The sequence below is a fragment of the Typopeltis vanoorti genome, chromosome 4 (assembly GCF_054136105.1).
Source record: "Typopeltis vanoorti isolate ZY-2024b chromosome 4, IOZ_Tvanoo_1.0, whole genome shotgun sequence".
NCBI classification, from domain to species: Eukaryota; Metazoa; Arthropoda; class Arachnida; order Uropygi; family Thelyphonidae; genus Typopeltis; species Typopeltis vanoorti.
The window spans coordinates 31,364,916-31,385,157 of record NC_143552.1 but is presented as its reverse complement, the minus strand read 5'-3'; the positions used below and the strand labels follow the sequence as shown (position 1 = coordinate 31,385,157).

The window sequence follows — 20,242 nt, the reverse complement described above, 5'->3', positions numbered from 1 at the left end:
TCGTGTTAGGAAACACTTCTTAAATAAATTCTTCTCTAATAAACCTGTGTAATGTTTGTTTTTAAAATATAAAGGTTTGGTTCATACATTATGAACTTATCATAGAACTTTAAGTGCTATTTGCATATACATACATCATTAAAATGTGGTCAAGCTCTTCCATTATATATACAGGGTGTTCGGGATAAATTTGACAGTTTCGTAAGGAAAAAGAAAATCTTCTTTGTATCTATTAAATTTAATGAATTGACAAAAAAACATTACAGGCAGAGTTAATTACAATACTATCAACAAGATTTACTCAAAATAACCACCATTAGCATCGATCACAGCTTCAATTCTGCTTCGGAACCTCGAACAAGCTGATGCTACAGTCTCCCTGGGAAGGGCCGCAAAAACTGTTTTAATTTTATCCATTAACTGGGCTTTTGTATTACTGGAAGTGCGATTGGTGTCTTTTTCAACTGCGCCCCATACAAAATAATCCATGGGGTTAAGGTCTGGGGAGTTTGGAGGCCAAACATTTGGACTGGTGAAGTCGTAGAAATTTTCAGACAACCATTTTTGACTTTTCCCAGAGGTGTGGCAAGGGGCCGAATCCTGCTGCCATACATACGGCCTACCATTGGCTACCCTTGTTATCCAGGGCTTGACTACAGTTAGCAACTCCACGAACAAAGCCCGAATTCCAATGCCAGGGTTCTTCAACACCTGTTCCTGCAGATTTGCGAGGAATTCTGCTGTACGAACGCAATCAGATCGTCTGCTAGGGATCTTTCTTCTTGCTACATCCTCGTAGTCACCATTGCAAGTCTCTAGTTCATGCCTGATTGTTTTTACTGTATTCAGGGAGCATTGAGCAGCAGTCGTAATATCCTTATTTTGATGGCGGGCACGAATCATCATGATACAAGTTATTCTCTTCCATGATTCAGGTGGGTTCCAGCTATCCATCCTTTCTGACATCTTGTATATGAATGAAGAAGGGTCCAAACTTTTAAATGAAGAGAAGTGTGTGTTAATACATGTAACTTACGGAAAAATATAATTAATTATAAATATGTCAAATTTATCCCGAACACCCTGTATATATATATATATATATATATATATATATAGTCATTGACATTTCTGAAACATAAAACTAAACTACAATCTCCATAATTGACCATTATTATAGGCAAGGCTACAACCAATTATAGTAAAAAGCAATTAATATACAGGTGGTTATACAGCTTAATGAGAAAGTATATTATATGTTTCTTTTGCTTATGTATATTTATTTTATTTCTTCGCATTCTAAAGTTTTGTATGGTTTTGTTTTAAGTTTTGTATTTATGGTGGGTCTTTTATTTCTATGATCTGCAGTTGTTCTTCGAATTCTGAGATGAGACCCATTTGCCACCATTGGTGTTTAGGTTATTTTGTTTCTGTTATCTGTGATTGTGTCTTTTAATATGTTGTTTATTTTCCTGAGTATGTCTGGTCCTGTTTCCCTTCCATAAATTTTGTTGCATCTGTATGTACACATCGAGTACGTGGTTGTTACGATGATGACTGCTTTAGTTGTGTTAATGCTACCTTCATTTAGCCAGAATAATGTGTGTTCTGTTATGGGTTCTTTGTGTTTTATGAGTGTTTGAACGGTGTTCCATATTTGGGAGGTGTGTGGGCAATACATCATTAAGTGATAAAGTATTTCTGGTTGGGGGCAAAACTGACGTGGCGGGGCCTTGAAGCGGGATCCCTTTCGCTGTGTATCATATTTTTGTGGGCAAACAAGCGTGGTGTGCTTTGTAGTAGAAGGTTTTTAATTTGGGGTTTATGGGCAGACAAAGCTTTTTTTTTTAAGTGCGTTTGATAGTCTTAATATGCCTCTGGTGGGGGTATAACTGTGCACGTGAGTTTCATGTGTGCAGCTTTAGGTCTCATCTTCAAAAATTCGTTTATTCCTATGTATTTATTAATAAAGTTGTAACCTTCCGCAATCTCGTGGAACATTTTTGGTGTTTTACCATTCGAATGCGGAAGGGAACATGTTACTTTATCGAGCATCATCTTCTGCATATAGTATATATGCGCTTCACACTTTTTCCTCTGTGTAAGCTCTCCCCATGATTTTTGCTCTCACACTTAGAGTTTTTAGGTGGACGTTTATTAAGCTGAGTCCTCCAGCCTCAATGTCGGAACATTGTGGATCTTCTGATGGGCTCGTATCAGAATCCCCCAGATGAATTTTGCGCACTCTCTGTGTATTCTGTCTACTTCTTTACCATTGTAGTTGTTGTTTATGAGGTACCATATCTTTGAGAGTAAGTATTGATTGCAAATTTTAGCTTTACTTCATAGTGATACTTGTCTATGTCTCATCTGTAATCTTATTGGTTATTTTTGTATGTGCAAGCTCCCATTGTGATGGATTTGTTCCCCTATGATGATCCCCAGAAGTGGTAAGTGGTTGTTTATTTTTATGCCATTCGGCATGGGTGGCCTGTTTTCCCACCTGCCGACAAACATCGCATGGCATTTTTGCAAGTTTACTTTAAGTGCTGATGCTGTTTCAAATTTTTTAAGTATGTTGTAAGCGAGTGTGAAGGACTCGGCTGTAGTTACGGTTAGTGTCACATCGTCGGCTTAAGCGAGCACTTTTGTTTTTCCTTCACCACCTATGTGAGTGCCCACTATGCCAGGATGTTCTGAAATTTCTGTAAAACCGGTTCTAAGGCGAGGCCAAAGAGAATCATGGAGAGGCTGTCTCCCTGTCTGACCGAGCATTTAAGTTTGACCGGTGCAGACAGTTTATTGTTTATGATCAGGCGTGACTCTGCTGTGGTGTAGATATTTGAGATCAGATTTTGAAATTTTTTTCCAAACCCTGCGGCTTTGATGACTTCATTTAAGTACTGATGATTTACTGAGTCAAAGGTCTTTTCAATGTTGAGACCTACCAGTAGGCATGGCTGTTGTGTTGACTGGTAGTGCTCGTATATACGTCAAATTTGTAGGATAGTAACCTCTATTTTTCGGCCTTTTATTCCGCAGGTTTGGGATTTGGTTATGATCTTGTGTATGTGTCTCTACACTCTTTCAGAAATAATTTTAGTTAAATTTTTTTGGTCCGTATTGAGGAGTGCGATTCCTCTCCATTGTGTCTCTTTGTTGTTTGTTGCGTTTTTCTTTTTTGGTATTAATGCTATGTAGCCGAGGTTGAAATATCCTGGGATGCTCTCCGAATTGTGTATTTCAGACAGCATTTTTACAAATAGTGTCTCAAACAGTGGGTAGTAGGCTTTGTAGAATTCTGCAGTGAGGCCGTCGGGTACTGGGGATTTGTGTAATGATAGGGATTTTATAATTTTCTTGCATTCTGATGGCATGATTGGCGAGTATGTTTTCGGCTTCTTGGTCTGTGAGTCTTGGTAGATGTTTCAAGAAGTGTTGTGTTTCTGTTTCGTCATATTCTTTTTCAGAGAATGTATTTGCGTACTGTGAGTGGAAGAATCGAAGGAGATTTGCATCTCCTTCGATTTCTTTCCCCTTGTGTGTTATTTTATTAAATGTCACTTTTTGTTTTCTTTGTTCTTCAAAGAGCCACGTGGCTTTGGTTCTTCCTTCATCTTGTTCCACTGTTTTGATTCTAGCACGAACCCAGGCCCCTTCAGCCTCGTTTGTTTCAATTTGTGTTAGTTTCACTTTGTAAGCTTTAATTGCTCTTTTATTTTCTGGGAATGTTCTGTCTGTGTTGTATCTCTGTATTAGCTCTTTGATTATTTGGCTAACGTAAATAAACAGCGTAAGAATGAGAGAGTTTCTGAAATGAAGGAAAGAGTGTTGTATGGTGACTCATTATTAAGAGGGGTGATAGATGGCAGCGTAACTAAATCGTACTTACCGGGTGCGAAACTTAGGAATGTAAGTGAGAGTATTAGAGTGCAAAAACAGAGGGTGAAAGAATTAATAATTGTGACGGGTACGAATGAATTGAAAAGTGATAAATTTTTTATGAGAGAGGACTTGAAAGTATTGTTAAAGGTAGCGAAAGAAAAGAGTGACAGAGTTAGAATGGTTAGTCTGTTGCCGCGGTATGCCAGAGAGGAGTTTAGAAGGAGGGCCATAATCGCAAATGACATTATGCGTAGGTTATGCAGACGGTGTGGAATTCGTGGACATGTGGAATGAGTTTGAAGGGCGAAAGGACTTGCACAAGATGGATGGCCTGCATTTGAATGGACTTGGTGTGCGGAGACTGGAAAGAGTGTTGCTGAATGAAGTGAAAATGGATGTGCAAAACCAGGGAAACTAGAACTACCAAGGAGGGGGGGGGGGAATGGATATGCAGACATCAGTGAGACAGATGAGTGTAAGAATGTATATAATGTACCCGAGCCAGCACTAAGGACAAAAAATGGGAATGGGTCATTTAGAATAACGCATCAATATAGGGGTGGGACTAAGGGATCACTGCATTTCATGTATACTAATGCCAGGAGTATTAGGAACAAGAAGGAAGAATTTTTGGCCTTGATTGGCTCTTCCTGGCCACAGGTTATTGGCATTAGTGAAACATGGCTGACGGAAGATGATATAGTTAGTGGGATAGAATGTGTAGGTTACAGTGTGTTTAGGAGGGACAAAGAGAATAAAATGGGGGGAGGGGTATTATTGATGATAGCTGATGAACTGCAGCCAAGGAGAATTGAAGTTGTATCGCAGGATAGTGAAAGGAGCTCATTTGAGTCTATTTGGTGTGAGATTGAGACTGGCATAGAGATAGTATGCATAGGGAAATAGAAGAAATGAGTGGAAGGAGGGTAATTATTATGGGGGATTTCAACTATGGTAACATTGATTGGAAGGAGGAGAGGACACATGTGAGGAAGGAAAAGGATTTTATTCAATTATTAAGGGATAACTATCTGAGACAGCATGTAATTGAAAATACTAGGGGTGTGAGAGTGCTTGACCTGGTAATAGCATCTGAGAATTTGACTGTAATGAATATGACCATGTTGCCACCTACAGGGTGTTCGGGATAAATTTGACAGTTTCGTAAGGAAAAAGAAAATCTTCTTTGTATCTATTAAATTTAATGAATTGACAAAAAAACATTACAGGCAAAGTTAATTACAATACTATCAACAAGATTTACTCAAAATAACCACCATTAGCATCGATCACAGCTTCAATTCTGCTTCGGAACCTCGAACAAGCTGATGCTACAGTCTCCCTGGGAAGGGCCGCAAAAACTGTTTTAATTTTATCCATTAACTGGGCTTTTGTATTACTGGAAGTGCGATTGGTGTCTTTTTCAACTGCGCCCCATACAAAATAATCCATGGGGGTTAAGGTCTAGAGAGTTTGGAGGCCAAACATTTGGACTGGTGAAGTCGTAGAAATTTTCAGACAACCATTTTTGACTTTTCCCAGAGGTGTGGCAAGGGGCCGAATCCTGCTGCCATACATACGGCCTACCATTGGCTACCCTTGTTATCCAGGGCTTGACTACAGTTAGCAACTCCACGAACAAAGCCCGAATTCCAATGCCAGGGTTCTTCAACACCTGTTCCTGCAGATTTGCAAGGAATTCTGCTGTACGAACGCAATCAGATCGTCTGCTAGGGATCTTTCTTCTTGCTACATCCTCGTAGTCACCATTGCAAGTCTCTAGTTCATGCCTGATTGTTTTTACTGTATTCAGGGAGCATTGGGAAGCAGTCGTAATATCCTTGTTTTGATGGCGGGCACGAATCATCATGATACAAGTTATTCTCTTCCATGATTCAGGTGGGTTCCAGCTATCCAACCTTTCTGACATCTTGTATATGAATGAAGAAGGGTCCAAACTTTTAAATGAAGAGAAGTGTGTGTTAATACATGTAACTTACGGAAAAATATAATTAATTATAAATATGTCAAATTTATCCCGAACACCCTGTATTGGTGAGAGTGATCATAAGGTCTTGACCTGAGAGGTAGCTAAAGGTGTGGAATTTTTGATTAAGACTGGGTATATGTGGAATTACCGTGCTGGCAAGTATGACAAGCTTAGGAGATTGCTTGGATCAGTGCCATGGCATGTACAACTGCAAGGGCTGGACGTCGAGGAGGATTTACAGGAGGTTATGGCTGATTGTATACCTAGGGTCCGAATAGTAAAACAAGTCGGGGTTAAAAGGATGAATAACACCATTAAGCTTGAGCTGCAAAAAAAGAAACAACTGTGGAGGGAATTTAAAGAAAGGGGTGACCTGCAGGCACACGAAAGGTATAAAGTGCAGGCCAGAAAGGTAACGAGTGTGGTAAAAAAAAGCAAAAGCGGATTATGAAAGGAAACTAGCTTTGCAAGCAAAAGAGAATCCCAAACCAGTTCTTCAAATATGCTGCAAGCAAGAAACTGTACACGGCAAAATGATTTTAAGGAATGACGATGGTAAGGAGGTAACTGAATCAGTCGATATAGTGGAGTTACTGAGCGCGCACTTTGCAAAAGCATATCATCCAGGTGGTGACATTGAAAAAATGAAGGAACCATTAGTTTATACAGGAATAGTGATGAATGAAGTGGAGGTGACTAGTCTATTACAGAACCTTAATGTGAACACATCTGTGGGATTGGATGGTATACCGGCACAGGTCTAACGTGAAGCGGCTAAGGAATTATCAGTGCCCTTGACCATGTTGTTTAATCTGAGTCTCAGGTCTGGTTTAGTCCCGAAGGTGTGGAAAGAGGGGAAAATAGTTTCACTGCATAAAGGAGGATCCAAGACTACGGTTGTAAATTACCAACCAATCAGCATATCAGTAGTCGTTGAGAAGGTCTTGGAGAAAGTAGTCAAGGGAAAAATACAGGAATGGATTGATCAAAATGAGATACTGTACAGGGGACAGCATGGCTTTGTGAAGGGTAGATCATGCTTCAGTAACTTGCTCAAGTTTTATAACAGGTGACGGCTGAACTGGATAAGGGAAATGGGTTTACAGTGATACTGCTGGACCTGGCAAAGACGTTTGACAGGATACCACATGGAATACTAATCCGTAAACTACAACATATGGGAATGGATATAGGGTTGGTGAGATGGATAGGTGGTTGGTTGATGGAGAGATATCAAAGAGTAGTTTATTCAGGAGTAGAGTCCAAAAGACGGCCTGTGACTAGTGGTGTGCTGCAGGGTTCTGTTCTTGGACCACTGCTGTTTAATCTGTTCATTAACGATATAGGGAAGGATCTAAGTGGAACAATTCATTTGTTCACTGATGATGCAAAGTTTGGTAGGGCAATAGTGAATGCAGAAGATGTCAAAGTCTTGCAGGATGACTTAGATAGATTGGAGTTCTAGGCTAAGGAGAATGGATGTCAATTTAATGTGACAAAATGTAAGGTTATGCATTTTGGGGTGAAAAGATTAGCAGCAGTATACCACATTGGTGGAACTGTACTCCAAGAAATTGATGAGGTCAGGGACTTGGGAGTGTTGGTGGATAGGGAGATGAAGTTTAGGGGGCACACTGCAAAAGTAGCTAAATCAGCTCATCAACTCACTTGGTTGTTGAAAAATACCTTGACAAGCAGAGACAAGCAAGTTATTGTACCTCTGTACCGAGTCTTGATAAGACCTTATCTCGACTACTGTGCCCAGATTTGGTCACCTTGGTTCCTTCTTGATGGAGAGGAGGTGGAGAGGATCCAGAGGCGAGTGACTAAGACGATAACAGGTCTATGGAATGAACCATATGAAAACATGTTGAAGATTTGTGGGTTGCAGAAACTAGTTGATAGGCGGAAGAGGGGAGATATGATTGAGACATTCAAATTGCTAAAGGGATTCTATAGGATTAATTCAGAGGATATTTTTGAGATCAGGACTGGTGGTAGGAGAGCTAGGGGACACCTATGGTAGCTGGGCAAGAGTGTAGTTAGCAGGGGTGTTAGAGCTGGGTTCTTTACTTTTAGAGTGGTAAATGAGTGGAATAAGCTGCCAGAGTCTGTTGTGGGTGCTATGATGGTGAACGAGTTCAAGGCAAGGTATGATAGATACTGTGAGAATGTAATCGCATAGTTGTGTGGACATGATGTTTAGGGCCTCCCTCGATGAGTCTAAGGACTCCTGGAGTCGCCCGAAATAATAATAATAATAATGTTTAGTTTTTCTTTGTTTGTGTTGTATTTTTTTGTTTCCCTATCTTTATGGCGGCTTTTTTTACTTGCATTTTGAATTTGTTCATGGCTCCATTGAATTTGCTATTTTTTTTATATCATCTAGTATTTGTTTAATTTCCGATGGAATTGTTCTGTGTTAATAATGCTGTAATTTAGTTTCCATAGCGGGTAATTTCTGTTTGTACATGTGTTGCTGTCTAAGGTCTTATGGGACAGTTTGGCCTCGACCAAATGGGGGTCACTAAAAGTTAGTGGTGCGTGGCAAACTTCCTTTACAATGGACTTTAGATGCTGGCTTATGTATATTCTGTCTAGCCGTGAGTCAGTGATGGGGGAAGAGTATGTATATTCCCTCCGTGTAGGATATAGTATGCAAAATGTGTCCTTTATAAGACATCGCTGGATTATGTGTGTGAAGTTATTTTTTTTAAAATGTTTTTAATTTCCCTGTCTAATTTGTCATTTTCCATGAAGTTCATATCCCTGGCGGTTATGATGTTTTTTATCATTTTATTTTCAAGTGTATCCCAGAAATGTTTTTTGTAGTTGTGTTCAGTTGGGCTGTATATGTTGATTAACGATACTATTTGGTCTCCCCAGGCTATTTCAACCCCGAGCACTCTGTGTTCTATTATGGTGCTGTGTGATATTATTTGTATGTTGCTTCTTTTTCTGATAAGTGTTGATAAACCTGCAATCCCATTACCTTGTGCTGGCTTGCCAATGATGTAGTAATGAGACTACAGGCTTCTGTGAAATTTTCTGTTTCCGAGTCTGTATATAGTCTTGTAGCATTACAATGTCTGTGTAGTTCTGATGTATCGTGTTTCTTAATAATTTCTGTGACTGCGCTGTTTAACCCATTGCAATTAATGCTCACTATATTGATTGGTTTCTTCATAATTTTTTTTGACATTAGCAGATCTTTTCTCTTTGAGGTTTTACTTTATCTTTATCCTTTTACGCTAGGCGTAAATTTCATTTTGTTCCTTCTCACTGGGGGTGAATGCATTTGGGCTTTTTTTTGTTTTCCCCCAGATTTTCCGGACTTGTAGGCTGCTTTTCATCATTCTTCTTGACATGTTCCTTTTTTTTTTTTTTTTGCAATTTCCTCTCTACAGTTTGTTTCTAAGAGGATATGCAAGGTGGTTCCTCTTCTCGCATTTTATCTTCATCCTTTTCGGCATTTTCCTTATCTTCTGCGATGTCCTCTCTGTCTTCTTCAGAGGTTGTACAGGGTGTTCCCTCTTCTTGCAGCTTGCTTGATTTTGGTGGTACTTTTTTGCTATTTTCAGAGGTATTTTCTTCGTTTACTTCTAAGCAGGCACGATTTTCTTGAACATCGTCTGCTTTTTCCAGCTCATTTTGTATGTTTGGCTGGTTCATGGCCGTTCGTTTTGCTAACACGGAAGCGTATGTCTGCCCAGGACATTCTTTCATGTTATGGCCAATTCGATTACACTGCTCATATTTCGGTGCATTGCAGTCTTTTCTTAAATGGCCAATCTTTCTGCATGGAAAGCATGCAGGGGGACATCCTGGGATGATGACTAATCCCAACATTTTTTGTACCTTTATAACATAAGGTATTTCTTTTGTTTTGGTCCCTTCATTCAGTGTGATGGTTACCTTTCTTTTATTAGAAAGGACATGTGCCCACTCTTTGTCCCTGGTTATGTGTTCAATGCACTCGATTTTTCTGAATTTCTCAAAGTGCATTGACACAAGTCTGTTTGGGATTTGGGGGGGTAACCAGTATATGATAATCGCTATATGAGGATTGCAGGCCGCTAGAGGGATTCGTATTAATTTGTATTTGTGAGAGCTCCTGATAAGATAAGTGTTATTTTAAGTTATCATTGATAAATTTACTCATATATTACGTAGTTTTGTTTGCCTTGTGGATCTTAGTGTGTCTGTTTTTGGTGTTTCATTTTAAAATTTGATAAAATACGTTAGAAGTAAGTATGGCTCCCGTACGAAGGAAAATGGTGGCCAGTAATGATGGTTCGCCATCTTTATTCAATAACGGTAATATAAAAGAGATGATTCAGTGTACTATCTGCGAAATGTACGCTTTGGGGAGTGCGGTCGGAGCATGGTTAGATGATAATAAAGGAGTGAATGTGTGTAGAAAATGTAAGGAGAATAAGGAATTAAAGTGTATTTCAGGTCGTGTGTGTGATATTTTTGTCAAACTTCAGAATGAAGAAAATAGTGATATGACAAGAAATGGTGAGGTTTGTACCAGAGAACTACGAGGGTGTGAATGATGGTATTAATTCAGAGCAAATTAATGGTTTTGCAGAGAATAAAAAAGATGAGATAGATACAATGAGTGAGATCGTGTTGTTGAGCAGAGCGATACAAAGGGCAAAGTCGACTGAGTGTACCAGCCAATAATAAAAAGTATGATAGGAAAAATAAGCATATGAGTGTGAACGTACACAAAATGAAGGAGAGTGCTGTACGGAGACTCGTTAGTACAAGGTGTGTTAGTAGAGGATTTGATAAAATCGTACCAACCTGGTGCGACCATAAAGGGTGTAACTGAGTCTATTAGAGAGCAAAAGGAAAAGGTGAAAGAAATGATTGTTGTGGCAGGTATGAATGATTTGAAAGGAGATAAAATGGAGATGATAGAGGACCTGAATGAATTGTTTGAGGTAGCAAAAGAAAAGAGTGAGAGAGTTAGGATGATTAGTCTTTTTGCCATGGCATGACAGTGAAGTGTTTAAGAGGAGGGCCAAAATTGCAAATGACTTTATGCGTGGGTTATGTATGACGAGTGGTGTGAAATTTGTGGACGTGTGGAGGGAGTCCGATGGGCGAAAGGATCTATATAAGATGGATTGCTTGCATTTGAATGGATACGGTGTAAGGAGACTTGAAAAAGTGTTGCTGAAAGTAGTGGATGTGCAAAATCAGGGAAACTAGATTTATTAAGGGGGGGGAGTAGATATACAGACGTTAGGGAGGCAGTTGAATGTATGAACGAGTATAATATGCCCGAGCGAATAAGGACAACAAATCACAATGGGATAGTTAAGAAGGCATCAAGGTAGGGATGGGGCTAACGGGGGGGGGGGTCTTAAATTCATGTACACTAATGCTAGGAGTATTAGGAACAAGAAGGAAGAGTTTTTGGCCATGGTTGGCACTTCCAGACCACAGGTTATTGGCATTAGTCAATCATGGCTGACTGTAGATGATATAGCTAGTGGGATTGAATGTGATGGGTATAGTGTGTTCAAGAATGACAGGGAGAATAAAATGGGGGGAGGAGTATTGTTGATGATAGCTGATGAGCTGCAGAGAAAAGAGCACATTTGAGGCCCTTTGGCATGAGATTGTGGCTAGCAGAACAAAATATACAATTGGGTGCTGCTATAGACCAGGTGATGGAAAAGATGGTGGAGACAGTATGCACAAGCAAATAGAAGAAATAAGTGGAAGGAGGTTATTTATTATGGGAGATTTCAACTATGGTCGCATTGATTGGAGTGAGGACACACGGGAGGAAGGAATTGGATTTTATGCAGTTATTAAGGGATAACTATCTGCGACAGCATGTAATGGAAAATACTAGAGGTCAGAGAGTGCTTGACCTAATAATTACATCTGAGGATTTGGCTGTAATAAATATGACCACATTGCCACCAATTGGTGAGAGTGATCATAGGGTCTTGACTTGGGAGGTGGCTAAAGGTGTGGAATTTACAATTAAGACAGGGTACATGTGGAATTATCGGGCTGGAAAGTATGACAAGCTTAGGAGTTTGATTGGTTCAGTGCCATGGCATGTACAACTGCAAGGACTAGAAGTTGGTAGTGCATGGGAGGCAGTTAAGAAGTGTTTTTATGAAGCAATGGCTGACTGTATGCCTAGAGTCCAAATAATAAATCAAGTAGGGGTTAAATGGATTGGTGAGGAAAGATTAGCAAAACAAGTGTTCTCTGCCAGGTTGGCAGCAAAACGACCCAGAGGAAGACTAAGATATAGGTGGATTGATACGGTACAAAGTGCCTTAGAAGATAGAAATATAAGATCTGATAATGTTGGAGTCTTGACAAGTAACAGACTGATTTGGAGGAAAATTGTAGATAGGAAGTTGGTAATGATGTAATTTTTTTCATGTAGTATTATCATATCCTGTCACCCCTTCAGGGTACATGGCAAGAATTTGATGATGATGATGATGAGCTTGAGCTGCAAAAAAAGAAACAACAATGGAGGGAATTTAAGGAGAAAGGCAGCCACATAAATGGTATAAAGCGCAGGCCAGAAGGGTAACGAGTGTGGTAAGAAAAGGAAAAAAGATTACGAAAGAACATTGGCTATGCAGGTTAAAGAGAATCCTAAAAACAGTTTTTTCGATATGTTGCAAGTAATAGGAAAAATGTACATGGCAGAATGATTTTAAAGAATGCCGATGGTAGGGAGGTAACTGAATCAGTTGATATAGTTGAGTTACTGAGTGAGCACTTTGCAAGAATATATCATCCAGGTGGTGACATTGCAGAAATGAATGAACCAGTAGATTATATGGGAATTGTGGTGAATGAAGTGGAGGTGAGTAGTCTATTGCATAATCTCAATGTCAATACATCTGTGGTTTTGGATGGTATACCAGCTCATGTCGTACGAGAAGCAGCTAAAGAATTGTCAGTACCCTTGACGATTATGTTTAATTTGAGTCTCGGGTCTGGGTTAGTCGCGAGGGGGTGGAAAGAGGGGAAAATGTTGTAAATTATTGACCGATTAGCATATCAGGAATCTTTGTCAAGGTCTTAGAGAAATTAGTCAAGAAAAGAATACAGGATTGGATAGATGAAAATGGGATATTGTGTGGGGGACAACATGGTTTTGTGAAGGGTAGATCATGCCTCAGTAACTTGCTCACATTTTATAACACAGTGACAGCTGAACTTGATAAGGATAATGGGTTTACAGTGATTCTACTAGACCTTGCCAAGGCCTTTGACAGGATACCACACATGGAACCCTAATCAGTAAACTGGAGCAGATGGGGATGGATATAGGGTTGGTGAGATGGATAGGAGGGTGGTTGATGGAGAGATACTAGAGAGTGGTTTATTCAGGAGTTGAGTCCAAAAGACGACTTGTGACTAGTGGTGTACCACAGGGCTCTGTTCTTGGACCACTACTTTTCAATTTGTTCATCAATGATATAGGAAAGGATCTGAGAGGAAGTGTTCACTTGTTTGCTGATGATGCAAAGTTGGGTAGAGCAATTGTGAGTGCACAGGATGTCAAAATTTTACAGGATGATTTGGATAGTTTGGAGGACTTGGGCTAGGAAAAATGGATGTCAATTTAATGTGGCAAAGTGTAAGGTTATGCATTTTGGGGCGAAAAGAATAGCAGCAGTATATTGCATTGGTGGAACTGTACTCTAGGAGATTGATGAGGCCAGGGATTTGGAAGTGTTGGTGGATAGGGAATTGAAGTTTAGGGTGCACATTGCAACAGTGGCTAAATCAGCTCATCAAATCACTTGGCTTCTGAAAAATACTTTAACATGCAGAGACAAACAAGTTATTGTTCCTCTATATCGAGCCTTGATAAAACCCCATCTGGACTACTGTGCCCAGTTATGGACGCCAGGGTTTCTTCGTGATGGGAAGTGGAGAGGATCCAGAGACGAGTGACCAAGATGATAGCAGGTCTGTGGAATGAACCTTATGAGAAGAGGTTGAAGATTTGTGGGTTGCAAAAATTGGTTGATAGGCAGAAAAGGGGTGATATGATTTAGACATTCAAATTACTGAAGGGTTTCTATAAGATTGATCCAGAAGATATTTTTGAAAATAGGATTGGTGGTGGGAGGACTAGGGGCCATGCATGGAAGCTGGGTAAGAATGTGGTTAACAAGGGTGTTAGAGCTAGGTTTTTTACTTGGAGAGTGGTGAATGAGTGGAATAAGCTGCCAGAGTCTGTTGTGGGTGCTTCAACCGTGAATGAGTTCAAGGCAAGGTATGATAGATACTGTGTGAAATGTCGAATAGTTGTTCTTGAACATGATGTTCGGGCCTCGCTCGATGAGTCTGTCGACTCCTTGGAGTTGCCAGGATAATAATATCAATTTTACGATTTTTGGTAATGGATATAATTTTACATTTTAGTTTACAGACATCTAGTTCTTTAAGATTTACAAATGACTCTTTTACAGTAAGGGACTTGAAACTAATAACAAAAATATAATTAAATTTGAGGACACCGAGGTGCCAAACATCGGAGCCTCTTACCTTGGTTTCGAGGCTTTCAATTATGTCTTCCTCGGTGTATGGGGCACCATTTGGGTCGCACTGTAGTATGCAGGCTTTAGTCCAATCTAGCTGATCAGGTAGGTTTATAAATGACAAGATATCCACGATGGTCTCCATGGAAGGGCTTGTAGATTTTTCCAATGAAGTTTTCTTCTGACCCTTTATCTGGCCGGACCTCATTAGCGGGGGCCATACCATGTACCGTATAATTACTGGATGTACCCGCGACATTAGGCATCTTTCCGGGAAGGAAGCGATTAGCGATCGCGAGGCGTTAGCATATATAATCGGCTTACGCCGCACCCACTTACTATAGAAAGCATTAAACATTCAAAACGCGGAGCTCCACTAAACACGTCTGCTCTGGTCAGAATCCACTACACTACTAATTTTTAAGTAAAGTACCTCTGTAAAAATTAGGGCAATCTCCTCAATCACAGCACAACTCTGGAAGAAGCCTAAGAGAGCATCCGTCGCTGCCAAACTCAAAATAAACTAGCGAAGGAGGATGCTTCTCTATATTCTAGGCAACCTGTATTCAATATTGTCATTTCTTTTCCCCCTCTTTTATTTACAGCATATAAAAACATGCAAAACTATGCAAGAAATTAATTGGACTGAATAAATACGACAATAAAAAAATTAATCTTATGGTTTAAAAAATTATCACTCTTTACGGTTTATTTTAACCTTCGCGATTCTTGCGGACCGACACCTCGTTTTCTTACGTACCGTTAGATTTTTTTTGTTGATGCTTTTAAATAGATAAAATATCGAAAATATTTTAAATAGATAAATAGAAAATGACTGAGGAATAAATATGGGGAAATTTTTACAATTCAGTTAGTTATTAAAAGTTATGTAAATAGATTTCCTTTCTTTCAGATAAAAAATAAATAAAAAAATCGGATTTTAAGTTTTGGTTTTGTAATGCGATATTCCGCATAAATACCCCCATTTTCCAAACCTTCTCTACCCTTTGCCTCAGAGAGAGGGACATGGTCATTACCATTCCATACTGTAAAGATGACGGAACAAAAATACCGCACGTGTTGGTTTCAAAAGCTGGTATAGCCTGCAAAGGTTGGTCAATTGGTAGAGCCTCTGCTAATAATGGCTCAGTTAAGTAAGTTTGAGCGCGGTTAGTAGTTGGATGGGATCCAATCGTTCGCTGCTGCTGGCACACTCTCCCTCGATGGGTCTTTGGACTCCCTGGAGGTGTCAAATAATAATAATAATAATAATAGCTTTATTCTATTTAGACTTTCAGTAAGTCGCGAGGCTCACTGTAGTAGGTTACCTAGCACAATGTTAATCATGACGCATTTTAAAATAGTTTGTTTTCGTGCTTAACAATAAACTTATTCAATTTTTTTGCTACATTGGTATTGCGACAAATCCGAGATTAGCGTCTGCTCCTCGGTTATATCCCGCTTGGTGCAGGATTCGATATTTTACACAATACGACTTTAAGCGATCCCAAACGGTTTGTCGTAGTTCCTGACGTTGGGGAGGAAGGGGAAAAGGGACAAGAATGTATTTATGTCTGTAGATCGGGAGATGCGTGTTCACGGAGCAGGTTTTCCTGCTTTAAGGGATGAAATCCTCCGTATGAGACTGGATAACTCGCCTTTAGTCGAAAAAGGCCAGATAAAGGTTTCTCACGTTATGGACGGGAATCGAATTCAGATCTTTCCGAACAAAGGAGCTTCGTCTATACCGACTGAGCTACGGAGGCTATAAATACGAGGTTAGTGCATCTCTGTTAACTGCGGTAGTTTCCGGCCTGTTTGTGCTGACATAAATCCCTGCGATATCCATATGAGACAGACCAACTAGTTTACCTTCAGTTGAAAAGTTCTTATAAGGACTTTTCTACTGCAAACTGATTAGCAATGGTGCACCCACCCTTGCTAATCAGTTTAAGCATACACCACATTACAAAATACCATTTGTAATTTTAAACAAAGATACTTGAACTTAATAATTCTCAGTGATTATTTTTATATACTTCAGATATCAACATAAATTACGTGATGAATAGCAACAGCACATGGTTAATTGCCTGTTTTTTTTTTGTGTTTTTCTCATTCTTTGATATATTTAAACCTGATTTTCGAAATAAATTGCAGTTGTGTGTGCAGTAAAAAAAGTTTCCAAAAAAGATTTCTCTTGTCCTGAACGGGATTCGAATATGGATATCTTCGAAGGGTAAATATTTCGATGCACACATGACTGCTAGGTGTGGATTTCATTAAACGGAAGACGAAGTGTTTATACAGCAAATAAAAATAAATTAAGCATAAGCCAAGTACCAGCAGCAAGGCATCAAAGTGGAAGTGATATTCCATACGATATGCTAATGTTTCATTATATAGTTCAATGAACTATATAATGAAACATTAGTTCGGTATCATGAACAGCTTTCTTCAGTCCAATGCTTCTTCCATTTTGGCCGATCTTGTGCATCTCTCCACCATAATATATATTCTAACCGAAAATTTGATGGTATTGTATTCTCCACTTGGCTGCCAAGTGGAGAATACAATACCAAGATTGCAAAAAACAGCAGATCTCAAAATTTCACAGAACATTAATTTCAGCATTTATTTATTTATTAAATTCGTGCAGAAAATGCGGAATCGCACATTGCGTTTAAAAGAATTTAAACTCCGGCAACGTTTAACAGTTTTCGTTAATAAGTTACAAAATAATTGAGCCTGTTTAATAGAAAATAAATTTTAAAAATCCCATTCAAGTTTTAGTGTGATGTTTTATGCCCATTTTAAACAGACTTTTTAGTATGTAAAATAATGCACTTCAGGTCAACTGTGACAAAAGTACATAAAATAAAAATTAATGATAATAAAAGCAGACTCTTCACATTACGAAAAACTAACGAATCCCAAAATCAGAAATACATCTTATTTTTATATTTAATAGCAAATCCACTTTGTAGGAAGGGTGGGGGGGGGGGGAAAGAGATTTTTGTTTTAACCTTTAGCGATTATTAATATAATTTCCCCCAAGGACATTCACTTCAGCATTTAATTATGACTTAAATTTTCTTTTAGGAGGGAAAAAACACCTATTCCTATAGATATGCCATTGTATAATAGGACTCAACACGGTCGAGATGAGAAAATAAATTAAACTCATCCTTCAAAGAATCCAGAAAAATGTTGTTTCTCTTTTTAATGCAATATTACAGTTCCGTCTAATGCATTAGTTAATTGCAATTAAGGTTATGGGAAAAAAAAAGAAAAAGGAAAAAAACGTAGTATCTGTTAATTTGAAATTTCTAGGGGGAATGCAGAGGTCTGCATTAACACAGGATATTTTGCAAAATTCCCAGCCAAAAGGCAACTAAAGCTACGGTGGCTCATGGAAGTTTGAAAATCAACTGTTTATAGGCAGACGACATCACTATTCTGTCTACCATTGTTTCTTGGTTTCACGTGACACAAAAATACAAACGGTGGGTGGTACATGTTATTTCTACTCTTACATCTTGAAGCAGTTTTGGGTACTGCAAATAGCTTGCGCAGAACAAAAATGTCGTTCTTACATCATATTCAGTGCCAGGTCTCGAGGCATACACCTCAAATAATGGCATCATGCATCGGAGATACGTTCAGCATAATCCGTATGCATCTCGAAGATCAGCCCTGTAGCGCTCTAACGGAGTCCACAGTGCCAAACGTGACTTTTCGGCTGCAAGCCAATTTAAAACTTTATGGTATATTAATGGGAAGGATTATATTTCAAAAGGTTAACTAATGATAGTTGTAGACACCTTTTAAATAGTCATTGGTGATCATGGAAATTCGTCTTACAGCAGAATTTTTTAAAATCACTAACACGTGGTGAGGGAAGAAGGCTATAGCCTCATCTTCACAAATCGCCATGAATTGTGATTATTATAAGCTACTAATATTCTAGAAGTCGGACCTGCCGACGCAACAAGCATCGAACAAGAGAACCACATCGTAACGCAATATTTTTAATATTATTATTATATTCGTATTATTTCCTATCTGGATAAGCGTTTTAGATCGGTCAGACTGCAAAATAATTCGCCTCTGGTACATCAAAAATTACTTAAAAAAGCTAGGATACAGTTAACGCACAGAATTATCTCTTGCAAGGGATAATTCGCAGTTGCCTATAGTTCAAGTGACATATTTGAATCATTAGAGATAGCTTAACTTAAAAATACACAGGAAGTTCCGTGCGATAATATCCAGCGAGCAGCCCGAACTTGTCCGATTCCTCTCACGTACACCGCGTTCTGTGAATAACTTAGAAATGAGCTGTATTGAGATGCTGCTAAAGGTCAGTGACGAACAGCCTTACCTTGCACAATTGAAAGCTGCCAGCTGATAAAACTGCAAGATGAAACCATTCTGTCCACTTCTTCAATTAAAGAAGAATTGAAAGGATATAATTCAGGCAGTTCTTCCATGTCGAAATACTTAGTCATTTTGGCCGCGGCCATAAATACTTTAATTCTCTAAAGAAGGAAAAAATACATTAGTAACCTACTTGCGACCGCACTGTTTGTAAACAGTGAAACAACTGACTCTAACTTTCCCAGCGATGGAAATATAAACGTTAGCCAATCATCGACATGTCTGAGCGTGGGAATCACTCCTTTATACACAGCGTCATTTAGAAGAATTTTTAAACTGTAAATATCCGTTGTTTAGAGGGCATGGAATAAGTTATTGTTTTAAGTAATGCATCGAGGAAAGTTTGCTGCTATCATTTCCGAGAAGCAGTGAAAAATTTGTACAATTTTTTCAAATTATTTTTTTGCCTGTTTCCAACTAATATGTCATAACTAAGAATCTTTCACAATCAATTATTGTAGCTTTGGTACGATAGAACAGGTAAACAGAGAAAATCTGGAATGAATAATGAATTATTAATTGAACTTTTTAACTTAGAATTTTTAATAAAAATGTTACGGACAGATAAAGGGTAGTTTATCTATGCAGCGTTGAAGTGATGAGACGCGTCATTCGATTTCTTTTCATAAACAGCATTAACTGATTCCACTTTCCCTCCCTCTACCACTTGGAGAAATTACCTATTTCTTATTAATCTTCCGTACACGCGGCTCATTACGTAACTCTTAGTCAGAGCGTTCTCGCTTTTATAAATTTTGATAATTTTAAATGTCCCGCTGACACTAGAAGACCATCATAATATCCCGAAAATTACATTTCGCAAATTATACTTAGATGAATGAAGTCAATAAGCATTACAATAAAACACATAAGCCATAGAAGACTAAAACATGAAAATCACGTGCTGAAGAAAGTTCACGAAAAATGAACGCATTATTAGTCTGTATTATGAACGGTCATAAAGCTAATGTGTATGCATTGCATGTAGAGGTGGACCAGTAGCCGCAAAGCCTACGAATACTGCATTGCGTGCGCTAATAGCTTCAGGCATCCTCATAAACTGCCGAACTATATTTTATATAGCCTATTCTCACTATATTATGATTGCAATGCTAAAAACAGATACAAAACTTTGGTTTGTTTAACAGACATAGCTTTACTATAAATGTTCTATAGTATATGTTAAAAAGTGTATTTTTAACATATACTATTTAGTATCAAAAATTTTGATACTAAATTATCATTGGTCCAATCATAGTAAATGATAATTTACTATGATTGGACTCATAGTAAACTTAACTAATCAATACCATGTTTCGAAGATAGTGCGTTCAATCAAAAAAAAAAAATAGCACACTCAGTTTTCTCTAACAGAAAT

At 38.6% G+C, this 20,242-nt stretch overlaps 1 protein-coding gene across 1 annotated transcript in view; it reads right to left on the bottom strand.

Moving 5' to 3' along the window:
• nanos (RNA-binding protein nanos) overlaps positions 1-18,998 on the bottom strand; it is a 40,656-nt gene extending 21,658 nt beyond the window's left edge. The window contains exon 1 of the mRNA XM_090391054.1: positions 18,809-18,998. Within this exon, the coding sequence (XP_090247180.1) occupies positions 18,809-18,950 (142 nt within the window). The 5' untranslated portion in view covers positions 18,951-18,998. The remainder of the gene's footprint in view (positions 1-18,808) is intronic.
• Positions 18,999-20,242: the final 1,244 nt, after the last annotated feature.